At 44.7% G+C, this 24,370-nt stretch overlaps 1 protein-coding gene across 5 annotated transcripts in view; it reads right to left on the minus strand.

The window, feature by feature from the left end:
- The window catches only part of LOC147033730 (serine/threonine-protein kinase NIM1-like), a 158,869-nt gene that overhangs the window by 131,259 nt on the left and 3,240 nt on the right, over positions 1–24,370 (minus strand). For all 5 annotated transcript variants that reach the window (XR_015055617.1, XR_015055618.1, XR_015055616.1 and 2 more), the window contains exons 2-8: positions 23,860–23,961; positions 23,693–23,752; positions 22,396–22,497; positions 22,229–22,288; positions 16,893–16,994; positions 16,727–16,786; positions 11,640–11,689 (exon numbers count right to left, since the gene is read on the minus strand). Coding sequence is in view for 2 of the 5 variants with exons in the window: in XM_085871895.1 (XP_085728021.1) it covers positions 11,640–11,689; positions 16,727–16,786; positions 16,893–16,994; positions 22,229–22,288; positions 22,396–22,497; positions 23,693–23,752; positions 23,860–23,951 (526 nt within the window). In the remaining 3 variants the exon portion in view is untranslated. The remainder of the gene's footprint in view (positions 1–11,639; positions 11,690–16,726; positions 16,787–16,892; positions 16,995–22,228; positions 22,289–22,395; positions 22,498–23,692; positions 23,753–23,859; positions 23,962–24,370) is intronic.

Genomic DNA, 24,370 nt, shown 5'->3' on the forward strand with positions numbered 1-24,370 from the left:
GTAAGGGATCAAGGGTTCGACCAACATGTAAGATTGCCCCAAAGTAATTCACAAACCAGTTGGCTTAGTCTAACATGGTTGGATTTGGTGAAGGCAGAAATTTGTTATTTGTTCAGGCTGTCTGCGATAACTTGCAAACAATTCGTGAAATACACCAAGAGATCATTAACGTCCCCCAACTCGTGCTCTGAGACAGACACCCAGCACAATGTCCATATGAGGGACCAAGCAGTTGTGATTAAGATTAAAACACACAACCTGTGAAGCACCCATTAGAGTTTAAGAAACACGGATGGAATCGACAGGACGTTGATGAAGCTTTGCTAACTGCTTTAGGAAGCGTCAAGAAGCTGACATTTCAGGCATTCATCCCTTGTCAGAGCAGAAAAACCAATACAGATCTACACAAGTCTTCATGAGGACAACTCGTTCTTCATTCGACAACCACAGACATCAGGATAATAATCAAACCAGACTGGACAGTTCAGATTGCCACATCATTATACATACTTGCACCAAGTTTGATTTAAACAAGTCTGGAGACAGCGATGGTTCACGAGCAATGTACATGGTTCGCCTTTTTATCTTGCCAAAACGAAGTTTTTGCAAGATATGTTAGTCAGCTTGTATGTTTTTGTTTTTTTTTGTTTGTCTGTAATCATGTATAAAAAATTCTGCAGATCACAGTTATCATTGGAAATTTTTGTAACTTCGCATATCAGAGGCCTTTAGAGGTCCCTTTCAGTGCACAAAATTTTGAAGGTCAAGGTCAAAGGTCAAGGTCACTTTGTCGCAAATCAGGGGAGTCGACGAAACCCTTATTTTTTGAGTAATTTTGATCGGATCGTCTTCAAACTTCATGGGAATATAGTTCATGGTCTGGCGCTCAGCTGATTAATTTTTGGTGGCGATTGGCCTTGACCTTCATGGTTAGCGCCTGAGGTCAAAAATATTTGACCCCAAGGTCAAATTTTCAAGTTTTAGGAACCATATCGTGTAGTACCTCAAATTGAACACCTCGATGAGTGCTTCCTAGATATGTCAAGCTTGAGACATTATGACGTCATTTGGTGACGTTATGAGGCAAACGCATATTTATCTTGCCAAAACGAAGTTTTTGCAAGATATGTTAGTCAGCTTGTATGTTTTTTTTTGTTTTTTGTTTGTTTGTTTGTCTGTAATCACGTATAAAAAATTCTGCAGAGCACAGTTATCATCGGAAATTTTTGTAACTTCGCATATCAGAGGCCTATAGAGGTCCCTTTCAGTGCACAAAATTTTGAAGGTCAAGGTCAAAGGTCAAGGTCACTTTGGCACAAATCAGGGGAGTCGACGAAACCCTTATTTTTTGAATAATTTTGATCGGATAGTCTTCAAACTTCATGGGAATATAGTTCATGGTCTGGCGCTCAGCTGATTAATTTTTGGTGGCGATTGGCCTTGACCTTCATGGTTAGCGCCTCAGGTCAAACATATTTGACCCCAAGGTCAAATTTTCAAGTTTTAGGAACCATATCGTGTAGTACCTCAAATTGAACACCTCGATGAGTGCTTTCTAGATATGTCAAGCTTGAGACATTATGACGTCATTTGGTGATGTTATGAGGCAAAAGCATATTTTTCATGGTTACTCTGTAGAACGATTCTCATCGGAATCTCTCGTAGGCAGATATTCCTCAAGGAGTCACTCCTGGTGGATAGCAGCTCTGTTCACCTCAGTGTGACCTTAAAGAAGTCACACGTGGTCACCTTTTGGCAAGATACGGGTCACCCTGCGGGTGACATTGGTTTATTTTATTTTTTGACCTTCGAGGGGATGCCACGGGCAAACTGGCGGGAATCAGAAAAACTGTAAATGATGAAAGTTGTTGTACTCGAAGAGCACTACTTGCATACCAACTTTCATTCGAAACAGTTGAAAACCCTAGGAGCTCGATGCCCAATTTGTTGATTTTTTTGACATTTTCTAAGTTCGTGACCTTGTGACCTTGACCTTGGGACGAAAATGAAAAATTGAGCTCCGTGGGGCTATGCAGCTGCCATTGGGCTAACCAAATACCGAAATCCCTGCCAGATTCGACAACCCCCCTCGGAGAAGATGTAACTTGAAATCGGCTACCCCCTAAAAACACGTTTTTTGGACGTGGCTCCACCCATAATGGGCGCAGCACGCCAATTCTCAGGAAAACACAACTATCTCAGGATCTCAGGATTGTATCTCAGGATCATGATACAAACCTCCCACCCAAATTTTATCAGGATCGGATTAAAACCCACGGAGCTATGCCAGGGACAGACAGACACCCATAACGAATATAGTGGTCACTTACTGACTCGTGAACCAATACCTGAATCCAGATTCAAAATATTAAATAATCCTGGCTGCCAGATCATGCGTCCGATCCAGTTGAAACTTAGAAACATTGTTACGGATCTGGAAACCATTTGCACTCAACATTCAGGTCCCAAAGTTAGTTATGCCGGTAAGTACGTGTGTAGTCAGATCCCTTTCCTTTTTGTTTAGTGGGAGGCTCGAAAACGTGGGTTGTGATCCCACCAACGCTCCTTCTACAAACGTTTTAACTCTTGCACCAACGCAACATGGATACTGTTACTCTTCGAGAGCGGAGCCACGTGGAGAATATGGGGTCTCCGAACAGGGGCCACGGCTCTGCCCCAGTAGGGTGCGGCCGTAGGCCAATGAAGGACAGACAGCGAGATGGTTCTCACCAAGGCCCCTCCCCATGTGCGAGAAGATATATGTCAGAGACGCTCTGTGCAAGAGGAGATGTGTGGACGAGAGTTTGTGTGGGTTAGAAAGCATTTTGACGGTGGCTAGTCGGGTTTTGAGGCAGTTTGTTCACGGAGCCTGAGTCAGCTGCAGTTTGTTCATGGTGGCTGTTGCGGGGAGTTCTGGCCTGTTTTGCGAACCCGACTATTCGCCACGCGGGCCACCACGAGCCACGAGTCCCACACGTGCGGCTGGAACCTTCAACGACCCACAGGTGCCCAACTGAACTCTGACCCCCAGCTCGTCTCTCTCATCGGCTGGAGGGTCCAATAAAAACTGGGTTTTCTTTTCATTTGTGTGTGTGTCTGCATGTGGGCCCGTCTTTAAGTAGAACTGAATAAGTGTTTTTGATCCTTGTAAATATTCTCTGCATATTCGCTTCAAGTCTTGCCTCCTTGTCTTTAATTGTAAATAAATTATTTGAAATGCTCCCAGTCCGTTTCTGTCCCTTCTTGTATTGGTCCAGCATGGTTCGTATCTGAGTTTAGACGGGGTTTCATCGCCAGTAATCGGTACATGGTTGCAGGCCCGCTCGACTGCATCCGAGCCGGAGTTGGTAGGTGGAAGTTGATACTCTACAGTAGCTGGTATAGTGATCCGGTTCGGCCAGACGTTACGAGGGCGTGAATCCCCGGTAGCCAAGACTGCGCGGTTATTTATATATATTGGGATCAAGACAATTAACCCTACACCACGCAGTAGAGATATTGGCGTTTCACAGTCGATTAATCGACCCGCCGGCTTCGGAGTTACCCGGAGGGACCGCCTATAATTCCGGGGAGCCTGGTGGGAGAGGCGTAAACTTCCCCACCTAGCGGTGGTTCTCGCCACTGACCCCCGGCCCACAACAATATATTCCCCATGAATACTACATCATAATTGTGACGTTTCATGTCAATTGATGACGCAGTTCAGGAGAACTTTTAAAAATATTTTTGTTCAACCCAATATGGCTGCCAGACCATGAAACCTATTAATTATTCATGAACACCCTGGTATCGCCAAAGCTTGGGGAACATATGGGTGAAGTTTCCCCTCAATCTGTCTCGCTGTTCTGGAGATGATGATTTTTGGAGGTTTTAGGGAAAATCAAATATGGCTGCCAAACCATGTGACCTATGACATCATAGGTGGAGAACTTTTTTTTTCCTCATGGTTAGGTGATTAAACCTGTAAAGTTTCACCTCAATCTGTTCAACCGTTTCAGAGATAATGTTGAACGTTTATATGTGGAATAACAACATGGTTACTGTACCACATGATGTCATCAATTCTTTCCCCATGTACAATTTACTCGAGATAACCCTCAAAAATTTTCATACTGATCGGCTAAAGCGTTCGACGTATGGAATTATGATGTCATAATGAAGCCACCCAGGACATTTTTTTTCCAACATGGCTGCTACACCACGTGACCTATGGTGTCACATTTATCATTGAAACATTCCATGAGTAGTTGCACCGATGGTTAAATTTTATGTCAATCAGATAAGCGGTTGCAGACAAAACAGAAAATTAGCATGGACGGACGTATGTATGGATGGATTGTCAACCCAAAAGCAATGCCACCGGCGACTTTGTCAGCAGAGGAAAGAAAAAAATATTATGTATATATATATATATATATATATATATATATATATATATATATATATATATATATATATATATATATATATATATATATATATATATATATATATATATATATATATATATATATATATATATATATAGATCCATAATTCCAGCAATCTCTGTGTGTCTGTCTGTCTGTCTGCGACCGCCGTTTCTCGACGACCGCCGGTCCGATCGGATTGAAACTTGCCAGGAATATTGCCGGGGCCCCGCGGATGTGCCTTTTCGAGGTTTGAAATCGATCGGATGAGCGGTTCCCAAGTTATGGTCCTTTATCTGTCGACTAATGACAAGACACGGTGCTATGACATCATGAATGACATCACAATGAATGTTTATTTATTTATTATTATTATTATTTTTTGCACGATCGACGGTCCGATCTGATTGAAACTTGCCAGGAATATTGCCGGGGCCCCACGGATGTGCTTTTCAAGGTTTGATATTAATCGGACGAGCGGTTCCCAAGTTACGGCCATTTATCTGTCGACCAATGACAGGACACGGTGCTATGACATCACGAATGACATCACAATTAATGTTTATTTATTTATTTATTTATTATTTCTTTTGCACGCTTGAAACTTGCCAGGAATATTACTGGGGACCCGCGGATGTGCCTTTTCGAGGTTTGAGAGAGAGAGAGAGGCTGCACATACTGGCACTCACCTTCGGGCACGCACTAGTATATATATATGTATGTATATATATTGTTTTGGATTTCAGAATCGGATCCAACTAATGCATACAAACATTCAGGTCCTCAGACAGTTATTTCCATAAATGCATGTCCAAGATAGACCCATCCCCATGTCTGGTGGGATTCTAACTTTGATCTGTTGGAGAAGAGAATAGAACAGATTCCCTTTCTTATGGGATGGCCTTTTCTCTTTACGACATGTTCATGCTCACGAGAGATAGCCGTTAGCCCAACAGAGGCTCGTTCTACCCCCTTTCCATCGGGACACATTGGCTTGGAGGTGGACGATTTATTTACACTTTGGCTTACAGGACACTTGATTAAGCACACCGTGGGCTTTTCCTGAGCAGTTATTCTGACGGTCAAATACGGCTGTAGATCATTTACCTCACCCACATCTCTTTCATTGACATTCGACACCCACCTCTCTTTAATCGACGTTTGACATCCACCACCTTTTCCCATCGACGTTTGACGCCCCGTTCGGTAGCTCTATGGACGCTAGCTGGCTCTTGTTCATGTCAGGCTGAACGGAGAGGTGATGTTTGTTGTTGACGTTTTGTGAGCGCTTCACGTTTTCGCTTGGTAATTCTGGCAAATGGCTGCTTTCTGCTGTTCGTGCAGCACCCCAAACATGGCATCTTAAGCCAGGCTTGTGTTGATTTGGGGTTGCATCTCGCTCTGGTAAGGAGGGATTGATCACGAGGTTAACGGTTGGTCACGTGCAACGATGCGCCAATAGCCAAGGTGGATTTTGCTGAAGTTTGCTTGAGGCTCCGCCCACACTGGTCGCCTATAAAAAGGACAGGAGGACTGCTTTCCTGACAGTTTTGTGACAGCTGGGTGACAGTTCCTTTCAGCTCGTTGGTGAGTCGGTGACAGCTGGTTACAACTCCTCACAGCGCCTTACAGCTGTCAATTGGTTAGGGCTCCTGATAGCTCCTGATGGTGGGTGACGGTTGGACCGTTACTGCTGGTTCTGCTCGTACCCGATTCTTGGCGTCCCTGGTTATTGGGGGTGATGACGCAATGTCGATTGGTGTTCGAGCCTGTTTGTGGGTGGGTGCATGGCGAGGCAGGACGCTGGCAGCGGGCCAAGGCACGCTCACACATTTTGGTACACTTCAATGGACGCATGACGACTTCTACCTTGGTAAGCAGAGATCGAATTTCTTCCCCCCCTGAATGATCTGCAGGGTACGCTTGTCTCACGTTTAATCATTAAGTAAGGCATAGTGATAAGCATCTGCTCTTTGTCTGTTTTTCTATCAATGCCTGTTTAATTCATTATTTGCTTGAGATTAATTTGATTGATTTGAATTTACCTATTTTCACCACAAACAAATAAAAAGTTCTTCAGTTTATTTGTTTTTTCTTTATAATAAATTCCTTGTTGACGATTCAATCTGTCTGTGCATGTCCTTTCCTTCCATTGATCCAGCATTGTCCGAACCTAGATAGACTGGGAGGTAGTTCCCAAACTAATTAACTTGTCATAGTCGGCATGCACCAGCGGTAAACGCTCGGCCAACCTACTTAAGATCTAATCAAGATAAGATTTGGTGCATTGCCGAGAGCGCGCTCCCCATTCAGGAAGCCACCACGTGACCTCTAGTTAAACGGCAAATTAGACAGTGAACACTATAACTCGTGGTTAACTGATTGGCGTTCGTGGTTGCAAAAGCAACCCAACGTACCACAAAGTTAATTGTGAGCGGTGGCCCCAGGTCCGGTTCTTCCAAGGAGAAACGAGGATTAACCTCCTCACAATACACTCAGTACCCATGGCCATAACAAAAAAAAATGTGTATATATATATATATATATATATATATATATATATATATATATATATATATATATATATATATATATATATATATATATATATATATATATATATATATGTTGTTGCGGTTCTGCAAAATCGCATGCCTCTAACACAATGGCGCCCAACATACAGTGATCCCAAGGCAGTTATTTCGTTAGTCTTCGTGCAGCAAGACCTTCCCCTCATGTCTAGTGGGTTAACAAGACGAAGTGCGTTGCAGGGGTCTAATAGCTCGGTCTATTAATTGTATCTCAATCTTCTATTCAGATTTCTATTTCAACCCTTTCCTTTCAGCCATGGTACAAATCAAGCAAGCAAGCAAACACACCACGATATGAAGAGCAAACACACCACACAGCCTCCCGTGGGAGAATCAACATTAAAAAACAAACACACGATAAAGCCCGCACATGGTGCGCAATTTCAGTCAAATCTGCGTGCCAATTTTCAATGGGATCTCACCTTGCTCAATCTTCGCTCACCAAAAACTCACCACCTCGACAACCAACACCTCCCGCACCTCCTCGTACCTCTGTACTGATATAATTTGCCACGAAACAAGAGGCGTGCCACATAGCTCAGGCTATATTCGAACCACGTGATACGGGGACGAACAACAGATGTCAATAGCACCAACCGCATCTCGCCGGGAATGTCCCAGGTCAGCACGCGGGATTGATACGATCCTCATCCAGTCAACCAGAACATGGCAAAACAGGCGGCAAGGAGGGGTCGTGGGAAGAGCAATCCAGGAATTTGGTATGGAGCTCTGGGCCGTGTCATGCCGGATGTGCGAATGAGACTGCTTCCGGTCCTAGGAACCTGGCAGGGCGCGGCTTGGGTTGCTGTGGCCCGATAGAGAAGCGGGATTCGGGTCACAGCGCATCTCTTTGGGTCATCACCCTACCCTTCGCCGGGGGCTTATAAAAGGCAGATTGCGGAGCTGTCCACCCTCTTCTTCGCCTCTCTGCTTCGCCCTCTTCTTCACTGCTCCTCGTTGCCTCTGCCCGTCGCTGGCTCTTCGTTTCCTCTGCCCGTCGCTGGCTCTTAGTTTCCTCTGCCCGTCGCTGGCTCTTCGTTGCCTCTGCCCGTCGCTGGCTCTTCGTTGCCTCTGCCCGTCGCTGGCCCATCGTTTCCTCTGCCCGTCGCTGGCTCTTCGTTGCCTCTGCCCGTTGCTGGCTCTTCGTTGCCTATGCCCGTCGCTGGCCCATCGTTGCCTCTGCCCGTCGCTGGCCCATCGTTGGCTCTTCGTTGCCTCTGTGCATCACTGGCTCTTCGTTGCCTATGCCTGTCGCTGGCCCATCGTTGCCTCTGCCCGTCGCTGGCCCATCGTTGCCTCTGCCCGTTGTTGGCTCTTCGTTGCCTCTGCGCGTCGCTGGCTCTTCGTTGCCTATGCGTGTCGCTGGCTCTTTGTTGCCTCTGCCCGTTGCTGGCTCGTCGTTGCCTCTGCCCGTTGCTGGCTCGTCGTTTCCTCTGCTCGTCGCTGGCCCATCGTTACCTCTGCCCGTCGTTGGCTCGTCGTTACCTCTGCCCGTTGCTGGCTCGTCGTTACCTCTGCCCGTTGCTGGCTCTTCACTCGTGGTTGGTGTGCGACTGAGACGTGCTTATTCCGGAGGACCAGTGCGGAGCGCACATTGCCACGAGCCCTGGCAAAGTGACTAAGCCGGAGATAACGCACCAACTCTTGAGGTGGGAATGCTCAAGCGGAGCATCCCACAGAGATACACGCTACACGAGCAGACCTATGCAAGACTAGGTTAGGGTCTTTTGCCTCATGCATCTCCTCTCCTCTCCTCTCTCTCTCTTTCCACCCCTCTATCCCATCCCCTTTGGACGCAGCAAAAGAACATCCATTACTGACTCGCAATCACAGTTTCCTCTGGTATGATACCACACCTCCCACTCCCACACCTGAAACACCAGTATTTTTCCCTCCTACCTCCCCCAAAGCGAAAACGGTTTGGGTTGGTCGGCCAACCGCGCCAGGTATTGTGAGGCCATTTATTGTCATCTGCTCTCTTTCTTTCTGGCTACCTAATCGTGTGTGTGTGTGTGTGTGTGTGTGTGTGTGTGTGTGTGTGTGTGTGTGTGTGTGTGTGTGTGTGTGTGTGTGTTGGCTCCTGTCGTAGCAAAGGTTAAGATTGTTGAAGATATAACGGGATAAGTCTGCTGTGTCTGCTTTTGTAAATTGCTTGCCTTTTGTTGCACCCCACAAATTCCTTGCTATCTCTGCTGTACATAATAATAAACCCCATTCACTGTGCCACATACCTTTCCTCACTTGATTGTAAATAAGTCCTTGTATAGAAATGTTCCCAGCTCGTTTTCATATTTTCTTTCATTGGTCCAGCATGGTTTGCATCCGAGCTTAGCCGGGATTTTATCCCCAATGATCTGTTTTTCTTGCCGATATTTCCTTGGGCAGTTACACTCGGCTGATTCTCCCCGGCAAGGTGATCCGGTTTGAACAAGGCGTACCGAGGGCATGTCCCACAGTAATTAGATCACGTGACCATTAGGTAAACAGTATATATTAGACCACGTGACTCAGGGTATTTATTCAATCTTAAGTCACGTGGTCGAGTTATTGGCCTTCACGGTCGATTAGTGACCTGCCACATCACAAAGTTAATCGTGCACGACAGCCTGCGATTCCGTAAAGTCTGGTGGGAACCTGAGGTAGCTTCCACTCGTGGTCTTCTTGCCCCCGACCCCGATCCCCAGTCCGCAACAATATACGAGTATATATATATATATATATATATATATATATATATATATATATATATATATATATATATATATATATATATATATATATATATATATATATATATATATATATATATATATATACACACACACACGTCATGAAAACAAAACAAGGACAAAATTCATGCGTTTTCGAAGTGGTTGAGAAGAATGGGGAGCCAAGTGCTTGGTATGTGGAGCTGTGACGTACAACTCTGTGGCAAATGAAGGTGCTCTTGATTTACAATCTCATGTGGACTCGGATAAGCACAATATTTCTGGTAATAATTCAGTATTTTGTATGGAAGAATAGCAGTTTGCAGTGAAAAATATTCATGGTCAGGAACACACCTAATGAGATTGCAGGTACGATTGCTCAATACGTAAAGGAAACTCTTGAAAAGTGTCCTTTTTTTCGGATCGGCCCTCTCCGGAGTGTCACTCTCAATAGTGGGCCTATCCAGAGTGTCCTCTTATTTTTTTTGGAGTGACCTTTTCTGGAGTGTCCTGTTTTTTCTTCATGTCCCTCTCAGGACCGGGCCAATTCAGTGTCCTCTTATTTTTTTGGAGTGGATCTCCACGGAGTGTCCTCTTTTTCGGAGTGGATCTCCCCGGAGTGTCCACTTTTTCAGAGTGGATCTCCCCGGAGTGTCCACTTTTTGGAAGTGGATCTCCCCGGAGTGTCCTCTTTTGGAAGTGGATCTCCCCGGAGTGTCCTCTTTTTTTTTCAGTGTCCTTTTTTTTTGAAAGTTCAAACATGGTAACCCTCGTACTGTGTTCTTGTCGAGCGAGTGAATGGGTCCTCAGATAATGGAAATTAAACTGATGGTTTGAATGAGCTGCAATATTTGGTCAAAGGTCTTAATTCTATTTTATATCTAAAGCGTGGATTTCAGATGATGTATAACCAATCACAGTAGTTGTCTCAATGAGAAACTATTCTTGAGAAAGAAAATGACAGGTCTGTATCAAAGGAAAAATAATGACAATGAATATTCTCAACCAAGTATTGAGTGGGATATGTTAATTGCTGTGGGAAGCAAGGGGAAGTGGTGTTTCAGGCATTAGTCCTTCTTCAAAGCAAACGGTCGCAGTCTCAAAACCACTTCACTTTATATGCCATTGCAAAGTAACAGCTTGGTTAGCATGATAGCTAAGGGCCAAAGTAACAAATGATTCTCAGTTCCTGCATCAATGACCTAGACTGGAGAGACAAGCTTGTTACTGTGTTCTGTAAGTATGGAGGATAAACATATTATTTTGAGTGTATTGTGTTTATGGGTCTTGTGTTGTATCACAAACAGAAGGGATTCTAAAGATCTCTCAACATTTGATTGAGAAAATTTGTTTCCCCACTCACCCGAACCGAAAGAGGAAATGTGTTGAAGATCTCCAGGAACAGCTAAATATGGAATGACTGGCATTGATTACTGGTGGAACGTTAAAGACCCATGATATCTTTCGACAAAGAGATGGCGAGTTATTGCTGGCAACTCTAACCCTTCAAAATTTATTTTCTTTTCAAAATTTCTGCCCAAACCTGTAAAAGTTCAAGCACAGAATGTAAGGTTGCAAGCTGTTTGAAGATGATATTAAACTTGAGGTAATGCCACTGAAGCTGTGATTGGGAAGGAAAGCAGTGAAAAGATGATAAAACACTGTTCATGGTATTGTTGGAGGAACAAAACAAAGTGTCCAGTGCAGGCACAAAAGAGGTTGCTGCGGTGAGAGTAGTCATTCCGTCATCGTCATCAGGAAGACACCAACCAAGCAGCCACCACCGGCAAATTGAAAAGAAATGTAAAGAAATCAACCACAACCTTTTTCAGGTCTCCATTCCTTCAAGTATTTACATATCCTAATCCATGCAAATACTTGTATCAACACAGCAAAAATATTTTGTGAAAAGTTTATTTCTCAGAACTCACCAGGAAGTTGTTCCTTATAAATTTTTCTTCTCCTTTTGAACTTAGGCTTCCTGCAGAAAATAACAAAGAAAGAGATTTTGTAAACGTGTAGTGAAAAAAGAAATGTCACAAATAAGAAACAATGTCAGAATAACAATATGGAATGGTGAGTGTTCATCAGACTCCATCGGTTCTCCAGATGTTTTCCACATTCAGACAGCAAACAACATGACTGGACTGTGACCCACAGAAGTATCTTCACACCCAACTCACGATGAAGGCAAGAAATATCACATGATGAAGTGGGTGTGAAAATTACCAAAATCGCAATTTTTTTTTCCTTCAAAGTGTCCCAGGCTCAGGGACTAGGAGGAATACATCATGTGCAGACTCAAGAGGTATGCACACTTCCCTCTAAGATCTCTAGCCTGGGTTTGAATATTGGCCCAGACATAATTTGTAATCCTGGTGTTTCAACAAATTGTCATCATCCTGGTATTGGTGTATATATATATGTATGCATATATATATATATATATATATATATATATATATATATATATATATATATATATATATATATATATATATATATATATATATTGTTGCGGTTCTGCAAAACTGCATGCCTCTAAGCCTCTAAGGCAATGGCACCAAACAGTGATCCCCAGGCAGTTATTTTGTTAGTCTTTATGCAGTCAGGACTTCCCCTCATGTCTTGTGGGTTAACGGGACGAAGTGCGTTGTATGGGTCTCATAGCTAGGTCTATTAACTATATCTCTATCTTCCTTTCAATCCTGATTTCCATCCAACCCTTTCCTTTTATCCATGATACAAATCGAAGAAAGCACACATACACGATAATAGATACCCACGCACCGGATGAGAGAATTACGACATGAACAAGCACGCGCAAGGCGCGCCCTTTCATTCGAATCTGCACGACAATTTACAACGGCGTCTCACCTTGCTCAACCTTCGGTCACTGGGGGCTCACCGCCTCGCCCGCCAGCATCTTCCGCAAGTGGGGGGGAATCATCACGCGCCTCCTCACACCTCCGTATCAATAGGGTTCGCCGCCAGGTGGAGGCGTGCTACATGGTCCAGGCCACTCGGTTCGAGGACGGGCCAGGCGCGTTGGCCACGTCTCACCGGGGATGCCCCGAATGGGCGCGTGGGACCGGCGCGGCCCTCATCCAGTCGCCAGGGCATGGCAGGACAGAAGGCGGGGGTCGCAGGGCGGTGCGGGGCTCTGGGCTGTGTCGTGCCGGATGTGCGAATGAGACTGCGCCAGGTATTGCGAGGCCGTTGGTTCTCATCTGTTCTCCTTCCTTCTGGCAATCTAATCTTCAGAGTGTGTGTGTGTGTGTGTGTGTGTGTGTGTGTGTGTGTGTGTGTGTGTGTGTGTGTGTGTGTGTGTGTGTGTGTGTGTGTGTGTGTGTGTGTGTGTGTGTGTGTGTGTGTGTGATGGTGCCTGTCATAGCATAAGTTAATATTGTAGAAGATATAATGGGATAAGTGAGCTCTGTGTCTGCTTTTGTAAATTGCTTGCCTTTTGTCGCACCCCACAAATTCCTTGCTATCCTTGCTGTAAATAATAAACCCCATTCACTGTGCCACATACCTTTCCTCACCTGATTGCAAATAAATGCTTGTGCAGAAATATTGCCAGTTACTTTTCTGCTTTTCCTTCATTGGTCCAGCATGGTGCATATCCTAGCTTAGCCGGGCGTTATTCCCCAACGATCTGTTTTTTTCTAGCCATAACGTCCTTGGGAGTTACGCTCGGCTGAATCTGATCCAGAAAGGTAATCCGGTTTGAACAACGTGTACCGAGGGCATGTCCCCCGGTAATTGGATCACGTGACCACTTCTGGTAACTGATTTCCATTAGACGGAGGACTCCAAGTCACGTGGTTGAGTTATTGGTGTTCACAATCGATTACCAACCCGCCGTGTCACAGAGCTATCCGGGTGCGATGGCTTACGATTCCGGAGAGTCTGGTGGGAACCCAAGATAGCTCCCCCACCCCCCCCCCACTCACGGTCTTCTTGCCCCGACCCCGGGTCCGCAACAAAATATAAATTATATACATATGTATATAATATTTTTTATATTATTATTATTATTATTATTAGTCCCCAACCGGTTTCACAGGAGGGGACTACAGGATAAGCTCTTCGTCTGTCCGTCCATCCATCCATCTCACCTATGGCTTTTTCCGACTTTTTTCCCCCATACCCTTTAACATATTCAACTGAAACGAGACGGGTGGGGCCAGAGAGGCCTTATTACGATAAGTTAGAGAACAAATTTGAGTTTCAGGGGATTTTGTCTGTTTTTTCACAGAGTTATGTGCTTTATAAAACTTAGAAAACATCACATATTAATACATGGGTCAGTGTTCAGCTGTCCTGACTCCACCCCACTGCATTACACCGATTGGCTGGACAGATGGCCTGACTCCACCCAAACAAAATCATGCGCTGCCATTGCATGAAGAAGTACAGATCGTCCGTCAATCCTCACACCTTAGGCCTGGGTGTTAGTCCTTGGCCCATTGCAATTGGAATGATCCCAGAGATATAATCACAATGTATTATATATACAAATAAGCCAAACGCATGTTTGTGCTTCATGTTTGTACATCGGGTTATTATTAATACAAAAGAGGCAAAGCTGAGAAACGAACGAAGCACAGTTGGTTACATCGTTTCTTCTTCATTTTGGTTCCAGTATTGGCTCGAGCATGCGTTGAAGCAAACAACTTTTATCTCCGATTTGTTATCCACGTTTTCATTGTTGGTTTTGAGTCTACAAAAGACATCAGTAAATGAAAATTGTTACTTCCGTCCTCTGTTTGTTTGTTACTTACGAAATCTTAAGATTTCGTAAGTATATTGATGCCTTCCGTTTCTGTTTGTTCGTTTATTTGTTTGTTTGTTTGTTTGTAGGCAAGATAACTCGAGAACGGAAGAAGCTACCAATGTCAAATTACACCACGTGATTCAGGAGGGTGATAGCTAGTGCTGATTAGATTTTGGTCAAAATCAGTCAAAGGTCAAGGTCACGGTGAGGTCACATATTCGATTTTTGATGGTTTGGTACAGATAACTCGAGAACGGAAGAAGTTACCAATGTCAAATTACATCACGTGATTCAGGAGGCTGATGGCTAGTGCTGATTAGATTTTGTTCAAAATCGGTCAAAGGTCAAGGTCACAGTGAGGTCAAACATCCAAAACATTCGATTTTTGATGGTTTGGTACAGAATCATCGTAGAAACTTCTGGTTTGTGTCGCTACCTTCTCAAGAGACAGCTTTTATTAGACAAGGTCAGAGGTCAAGTTGACGATTTCGTAAGTACCAGTCTATGATTGCTTGTTTTTCCTTTTATTTTTTCCGAATAGACCCAAACACGGTGCCGAAGAGAATTTCTTGTTCTTCATTTTGGTTCCGGTATCGCCTCATGCGAGCGTTAAACGCAAACAATTTTTTATCTCCTGAACATTCATTGGAACTGGAAGGGGACATGTATTGCAAAGCAATTTTCGCTCTTGTTATTAGATCCTCGGAGAGGATCTGCAAGTCTTACTCACATTGTTGTTCTTTATCTTCTTCTTGTGGACTTTTTTGTTTCACAGCCTACAGTTTTCATCAACACTTCCTGAAACTTGGCATTTATATGTAAAAATTCCCTGCGCAGACAGTAACCATCTCCGATTTTGAAAATTCCTCCGAGAAGAAAAAGTTATGACGTCAAAATATCTCCGCTAATGGAAATCGCTAAAAAATTATCTCCGAAACTAGGCAAGCTTTTTGAATTCTGTTTGCGGGAATCGAACAGGGCATTGACACAGATGAATTACCGCACATATGATACATCACTATGACGTCATATCAATTTTTATGACATCATTCCTATTTTTGTTTCACAACCCAGAGTTTTCATCGGATCTTTGTGAAACTTGCCATGTATATGCAGAAAGCGCACGCGCAGGCACAGTAACCATCTCCGATTTTGGAAATTCTTCCAAGAAAAAAAGGTTGACGTCATAATATCGCCGCTAAGGGAAATCGCCTAAACCATTATCTCCGAAATTAGGCAAGCTGTTTGAATTTTGTTTGTGGGAATCAAGCCGGGCATTAGCACAGATAAGTTATCGCAAACCTAATACATCACAATGATGTCACATTCGTTTTAATGACGTCATCATTAAGAAGACGAGGATCTTAGCTTATTTGAGCTTGTTTTTGCAAAGTCAAGGCTCATGGAAAAGCTAGAACCATGAATGGATGCCTTGGCACAACAGAACAAAGGGAAAAATGGAAAGAGGGGGGAAAACACCAACAGCAGGGTTGAAGGATAAAATAGAGGGAGACTTGGACAAATAAGGGATGCGCGAAGGAAAGAGGGATGGGGAGGATGCATGGCATGGACAAATTGTACACAGAAGCAAACTCTCAGGTAGGAAATGATGGAAATTTGGTGGGGGGGGCGGAGGGTAGGGGAAGGGTGAGACGGGTGAGGGTGCGCTGCCATTTGCATTTGTTTTTCTGAGATGTGTTTCATCCACAAATTTCTTAATTTTCGATAGCAATCCCAAGTATTCCTCCCTTCTTAATGGGTCGGCCAGTGTGAACAGGTTTGGTCCACGTCTCACGAACCGACATGCGAGCCCTGACGTTTGATTGGCATGAATTTATGATTTGTTCAGGTTACTGGCAATAACTCGTCGTCTCGTCGCAAAAGACATGATGGGATATTTAACATCCACCCACACCCTCAGAGCTGCCAGATGGTCCTCTAGCTTCATGTCCTTTGGACAGAAGACGCACACATTTATGTATCACCTTCATGCAAAACACGAGTTTATATCAAGATTGAGATTTCAACGAAGGCTGGAAAGCTCAGAGGTGAATGCACACAACCAAAAGATATCCAGCAGCACCACAACCTCTCATCAACGACAGAGAAATAATTAAGGAGCAAAATGGGATTGAGATACGACAGGGTTGGCCTTATCTTTCCTTAAATGGACACCATATTTCTTGCTTGTGCATTTCATGTCATGACATCATGAAGAGATTTGCCCCCATTACTTACACGGTGGGTTCATGATCATCACGTCGTTTCGCCCTCTTTTTACGCCATCTGAACGCTTGCCTAAGTTGAAAAAGATTGAAAAAGTCAGTTTGGTGTACACATTCTGAGGCTAATATAATAAAAGGCAATTTAAAAAACTGAGAATGAGGAAAGTAAGCTCATTTACTTCAGATGCTTCCAAACAGAGATTTTCGTTGTTGCAGCAGATTCTTCTAGCTGATTCACGTCAGCACCTTGTGAACCAGTTGATTGGTTCATCCTTGATTCCCTGAAAAAGAATAGTTCATTAAAACCCAAAATCTACAAAGAGGTGTGCTCAGTTGAATATCACACACAATCTCTCCTTTACCAAATCTTCAATGAAAGAGAGGGCGTACATAATGCACAGGAACCAGTGAGATGGAAGGTGCGAAGTGGGGAGGCAAGACACATGGTGAGGGAGAGGATAGACGAGCAGGGCAGAGAAGGCATGACGCATGTGGTGGGTGGGATGCGCGGGCTGGGAAGGGAGGACGCGCAGGGCCAGATAGGTGTAATGCGGTGGGCCAGGAATGAAGGATGTGCATGACCAGGAAGGAGGGACCCACAGCGCCAGGGAGGTGGGAAACACGTCGCTGGTGAAGTGAAAGGGTGGGCCTTGTCGACAGGACATGGAAGTCAGAGAGATGGGATGCACAGGGCCGGGGAGGCGCGACGCTCTGGGCCAGGGAGGTGGGAAGCATGGGGCCACGGAGGTGGGGTGAGCGGGACCTGGGAGGCGAAGCGAGTGGGGCCGCCGAGATGGTGGGACACTCGGAGCTGGGGAGGCGCGATGCTCGGGGCCAGGATGGTGGGACACTCGGGGCCAGGGAGGCTGGCTGCTCAGAGCAGGGGAGGCGGAATGCGTGGGCTGGAGAGGCAGGACATCCACAGCCAGGGAGGTGGGCTCAACATGGCCGGGGAGGGGAAAGGGTGGGGCTAGGGCTTCAGAAAGAAAGATGAAGAAAGACAAAGCTTGTATCCATTGGCAAAAGGTGCTTTCTAATGTTTTTTTATTTTTTTTTTAATATTATTATTGTTTTCTGAGTATCAAGAAGCAACTGCACAAATGGGGAGGCAAAACAGCCAAACACGTCATCAAATTTGAAATCCTCACTTCCAGGATCCTCTACATTATTATACACTGACCTCAAAACGTCAAAGATTGTGTGGTCGAGGGAAGTGCAGTGGATGTAGTATATCTAACCTTTCAAAAAGGGATTCAATAACTAACTCGATTGAAACTGGTTTTGTGGTCGGGAGCAAATATTTAGCTGTGAGTGGGGAGGATGTCTGGCTGGGAGGTTGTAAGTCTTTGGGTTTCTCAAGCTCAGTGTTGGGACTGTTATCGTCTAATATGTAAAGCTCTCTCTCACTCACTCACTCACTCATGTAAATGTTGAGTATCTTCATTGTGTACTGTTGCAACTCAAAGCCAATATCCCAAGAAAAAAAAATCACAAAACCATCGGAAAATTCACACAAATGAAAATATCTGAATGTAAAAGTAGGCCGGTACAGCCTTGGTCTGGTCACTGCAGGTCACGTGGCCCAAGACAATGGAGTTCACACTGGAACTAGTTTCTAAGCAACACTGACACATGCCTCTTCTCTTGCACCTCATATTTTATAACTTTTGCCGTATTCACATGAAAAATTACTCTAACTGTAAACATTTCAATAAAGAGCTCGATGTAATCAATAATGGTTGATTCATTTGAGTTACATAGCTGCTTTCAGAATGCAAGCACAATACACTTCATCAAATATAAAAAAGGTCTCTCGCAATCCACGTCATCAAATATATAGAGCATGAAGGATGCTCCCAAGTAGTTGCTTACAGTGTGCAAGCATGTCACACTCGTACAGTGCTATCTATAATTTGAGAAGTGTGTGTTTGTATTTTTTGGCAAATATGTATTCATAAACCAATGGACAGAATGAGCTGAAAACTTGTAGTAGCACTCAGAGTAGGCCTGGGTAGAATTTTGGTGGGTAAAAACATAATCATAGCCCATGGGGTACATGTAAGCTGAAGGAGATGAGTTGTCTAGATAAACGTGTATCATGTAGTCGTGCTCCCGGTGCAAAGGGGTCTAGCGAGTCAAAAAAATGCCAATTATGTGCATGAAAACCATAGAAATAGAAGTGGGGAAATTAGCAAATGAAATATCACACTGCTCGTGTGTTTGTTATATTTATATGCAAAGGTGAAAACGTTTGGATGAGCTGTTGGAGATGGGGGGGGTGATGGGGGTCGAAGTTTTCAAGGGATACAGAAAATTCATTGCCCCTGGGATTCAGATTTTGAGGACGCAGAATTGACTGGGCCTGTGGATCAGGCGAGTGAATTTTCTCTCGACATCTGTTCATCCCTCACCCAAAGTACCTCATACCCTGCAATTCTACCCAATCCTCGAAAATAAAGACTTGGTAGATACAGCAAAGAAAACCTGGTAATGTACCTTGTACCACCTGTGCTTGCTACACCGTTTTCACCACCTTCCCACGATACAATCCCCAGTGATATAAAGTAGATAAATCGATTAAATGAATCAATGTGGTGTTTATTGAGCACAGGCGTGATGAGATAAATGCCCTCCTACTGTGTCCAAGTTCGATATATTGGTCGTATTATGATGATGTGATATTGCACAAAGCAGTTGCTGTTACGCAACTTTACTAGGGAAGAAATCTTTGCAAACCGTGATTAATATTTTGATACCTTCAATCAAAAGTGCTCTGTCATGTATCGCTGACCTACACAGATGAGGTACACAACATGGCCAAAAGTATGCGGACACCCCTTTATAATTAGTGGATTCGGCTATTTCAGCCACACCCATTGCTGACAGGTATATAAAATCAACCACACAGCCGAGCAATCTCCATAGACAAACATTGGCAGGAGAATGGGCTGTACTGAAGAGCTCAGCACTGAAGATCTCAGTGACTTTCAACGTGGCACAGTCATAGGATGCCACCTTTCCAACAAGTCCAACACAAAAACAACAAAAAAAAAAAAAAAAAAAAGTCAGTTCGTCAAATTTATGCCCTGCTAGAGTTGCCATGGTCAACTGTAAGCACTGTTATTGTGAAGTGGAAACGTCTCGGAACAACAGTTCAGCCATGAAGTGGTAGGCCACACAAGCTCACAGAACGGGACCGCCGAGTGCTGAAGCGTGTAGCACGGGAAAAAATTGTCTGTCGTCGGTTGAAACACTCACTAGCGAGTTCCAAACTGACTCTGGAAGCAACATCAGCACAAGCACTGTTTGTCGAGAGCTTCATGAAATGGGTTTCCATGGCCGGGAGCCGAACACAAGCCTAAGATCACCATGTGCAATGCCAAGCGTCAGCTGGATTGGTGTAAAGCTCACCACCATTGGACTCTGTAGCAGTGGAAACGTATTCTCTGGAGTGATGAATCATGCGTCACCATCTGGCAGTCCGACGGACTAATCTGGTTTTGGCGGATGCCAGGAGAACCCTACCTGCCCGAATGCAGAGTACCAACTGTAAAGTTTGGTGCAGGAGGAATAATGGTCTGGTGGTGGAGGAGGAATAATGTTCTGGGGCCGTTTTCATGGTTTGGGCTCGGCCCCTTAATTCCAATGAGAGAAATCTTAACGCTACAGCATACAATGACATTCCAGACGATTATGTGCTTCCAAATTTGTGGCAACAGTTTGGGGAAGGCCCTTTCCTGTTTCAGCATGACAATGCCCCCGTGCACAAAGCGAGGTCCATATAGAAATGGTTTGTTGAGATCGGTGTTGAAGAACTTGACTGGTCTACACAAAGCCCTGTCCTCGACCCCATCGAACATCAGTGCCTGACATCACAAATGTTCTTGTGGCTGAATGGAAGCATATCACCGCAGCAATGTTCCAACATCTGGTGGACAGCCTTCCCAGAAGAGTGGAGGCTGTTATAGCAGAAATGGGGGGGACCAACTCCATATTAATGCCCATGATTTTGGAATGAGATGTTGGACGAGCAGGTGTCCACATTATTTTGGCAATGCAGTGTACCTCCTTAAGCTTACCTCCATCAGTGAAGGTGGATCCATCCATTGGGACCATAATCTGTGCAGAGCGTTGGTGCTGCCTAATCAGTCGCCTTGGCTATTGGGTACAATCCTGGACAGGTCACCACTCTGACACAGGACACCAGCAAGCTGGCACTCATTTTGCCGTCCTCAGAAAGATAACAGGCAGCCAACCCCACCTGGTATTAATTCAACAGCCAAGGGGGTTTTGAACTCAGCTTCCAAGAATCCCAAGCCCACCACCCTAACCATTAAGCCAACACCAGGCATGAAGGTGGATGCAGGTTATGTGTTAGCCCCTGTTTTTTTGTGAGCAGGATACCTCAAAAGGTTATGGATGGATTCCGACGAAACTTGGTGGACAGGTTCTGTGCTTTGTCAGGACGGATTGATAAGATTTTGTTGAAGAATCGGATCTGAATACTGCAGCTTTTCAAGTGATGAATTACCATTCAGTAATAGGGCCAAAAACTATATATAGCATGATACCTCAAAAAGTTATGGAAGGATTCGGACGAAGCTTGATGGAGAGGTTGTGTCCATTATATGGACGAATCCATTTGACGTTGATGAAGATCCAGATCCTGATCTGGACACGAGAATTATATAAGTGATTTTTCACCATTGAGAGATTGGGACAAAAGACGATATATAACACGGAATTTCAAAATGTGCACGTATTCGGATGAAACTTGCTGGACATGTTGGGTGTGTGATGAGGACAATTGATTCAATTTGGTTGATAAAGATCCAGATTGAGATCTGGACTATCAGTGGGGAAAAAAAAGGTAAACTGTTCAGCTTCATCGGGGTGGTATGTGCTCCACCGAGTGCCGTTCTAATTTGGACATATTTTTGCTGGACATGTTTATACCACAATCTTCTTCTTCCTGTTTAAAAACCCCCAGGTATTTCTCCCTTCTTATGGGTTCTGCCAGTGGCAACGGTCATTCCCCAAGTCTTTCACGCACCGGCTTGCTCGCCCTGACATTTGAGTGGCATGGATTTATGATTTGTTCAGGTTACTGGCGAGAACTCACCGTCTCGTCGCAAAAGACACGATGGGATATCTAACATCCACCCTCACCCTCAGAGTTGCAAGATGGCCCTCTAGCTTCATGTCCTTTGGACAGAGGACGCACACATGGATGTATCACCTTCATGCAAAACACGAGTTTATATCAACATTGAGATTTCAACGAAGGCTGGAAAGCTCAGAGGTGAATGCACACAACCAAAAGATATCTAGCAGCGCTACAACCTCTCATCAACGACAGAGAAATAATGAAGGAGCAAAATGGGATTGAGATACGACAAGGTTAGCCTTATGTTTCCTTAAAGGGACGCCTTATGTTTCCTTAAAGGGACACCGTATTTCTTGCTTGTGCGTTTCATGACATCACATCAAGAAGAGATTTGCCCCCATTACTTACACGTTGGGTTCAGGATCATCACATCGTTTCGCCCTCTTTTTACGCCATCTGAACGCTTGCCTAAGTTGAAAAAGATTGAAAAAGTCAGTTTGTTGTACACATTCTGAAGCTAATATAATAAAAGGCAATTAAAAAAAATTGAAAATGAGGAAAGTAAGCTCATTTACTTCAGACGCTTCCAAACAGAGATTTTCGTTGTTGCAGCAGATGCTTCTGGCTGATTCACGTCAGCACCTTGTGAACCCGTTGATTGGTTCATCCTTGATTCCCTGAAAAAGAATTGTTCTTTGAAACCCAAAATCTACAAATAGGTGTGCTAAACTGAATATCACACACAATCTCTTCTTTACCAAACCATCCATGAAACAGAGGGCGTACATAATGCACAAGAACCAGTGAGATGGAAGGTGCGAAGTGGGGGAGGCAGGACACATGGTGCGGGAGAGGATAGACGAGCAGGACAGAGAAGGCATGATGCATGTGGTGGGTGAGATGCGTGGGCTGGGGAGGACGGACACTCAGGGCCAGGGAGGAGGGACGCTCGGGCCGGGGAGGAGCGACGCTCGTGGCCGGGGAGCAGGGATGCCCGGAGTCAGGGAGGCGGGACGCTCGGGGCCGGGGAGGCGGGAAGCATGGGGCCGGGAAGTGGGGCGAGCAGGGCCGGGGAGGCGAGTCGAGTGGGGCCAAGGTGGTGGGACACTCGGGGCCAGGGAGGCGGGCTGCTCAGAGCCGGGGAGGCGGTATGCGTGGGCTGGAGAGGCAGGACATGCACAGCCAGGGAGGCAGGCTCGACATGGTTGGGGAGGGGAAAGGGTGGTGCCAGAGCTTCAGAAAGAAAGAAGAAGAAGAAAGACAAAGCTTGTATCCATTGGCAAAAGGCGCTTTATAAATATTATTATTTTTATTTTTAATATTATTATTGTTATCCGAGTATCAAGAAGCAACTGCTCAAATGGGGAGGCAAAACAGCCAAACACTTCATCAAATTTGAAATCCTCACTACCAGGATCCTCTACATTATTATACACTGACCTCGAAAGTCAAAGATTGTGTGGTCGAGGGAAGTGCAGTGGATGTAGTATATCTAAACTTTCAAAAAAGGATTCAATAACCAACTCGATTGAAACTGGATTTGTGGTCGGGACCAAATATTTGGCAATGAGTGGGGAGGGTGTCTGGCTGGGAGGTAGTAAGTCGTTGGGTTCCTCAAGCTCAGTGGTGGGACTGTTATCATGTAATATGTAAAGCTCTCTTTCACCTCTCACTCACTCACTCACTCACTCACTCACTCACTCACTCACGTAAATGTTTAGTATCTTCTAAGTGAGTAGAAAGCTGAAATTTTGTGTACTCTTGCAACTCAAAGCCAATATCCCAAGAAAAAAAAAATCACAAAACCATCGGATTTTGCTGGTGCGTTTCATGTCATGACATCATGAAGAGATTTTTTTCCCCATTACTTACACGGTTGGTTCAGGATCATCACATCGTTTCGCCCTCTTTTTACACCATCTGCATGCTTGCCTAAGTTGAAAAAGATTGAAAAAGTCAGTTTGTTGTACACATTCTGAGGCTAATATAACGAAAAGACAATTTTAAAAACTGAAGATGAGGAAAGTAAGCTCATTTACTTGAGACGCTTCCAAAGAGAGGTTGTCGTCGTCGCAGCAGATGCTTCAGGCTGATCCACGTCAGCACCTTGTGAACCTGTTGAGTGGTTCATCCTTGATTCCCTGAAAAAGAATAATTCATGAAAACCCAACATCCACAAAGAGTTGTGCTGAGCTGAATATCACACACGTTCTCTCATTGAATAAATTTTTGATGAAACAGAGAAGGCTTGTGATGCTTGGGGACCAAGAAGGTGGGAGGTGAAGGAGGCAGGACCCGCGGGGCTGGGAGCGGTGGGGCCGGATAGGCTCCACACGAGGGGATAGTGAGGGCGATGCACAGGGACAGGGATGGTTGATGGGCGGGGGGGGGGGCGTTGAGGCGGAACAGGCGTGACTGGGTTAGCAGCAACAAAAATATTGTTACACGGTGGACAAAAGCGCCATTTTTGCATCAGTGCTGCGCAAGGGAATTAGGAATTGTAAAAAAAAAAAGTCATGTTCCAAAGAAATGGACGATGGGAAGGGTGCT

This window comes from Eptatretus burgeri, chromosome 2, assembly GCF_056783735.1.
Source record: "Eptatretus burgeri isolate ZD-2024b chromosome 2, Ebu_testis_v1, whole genome shotgun sequence".
Classification (NCBI taxonomy): domain Eukaryota; kingdom Metazoa; phylum Chordata; class Myxini; order Myxiniformes; family Myxinidae; genus Eptatretus; species Eptatretus burgeri.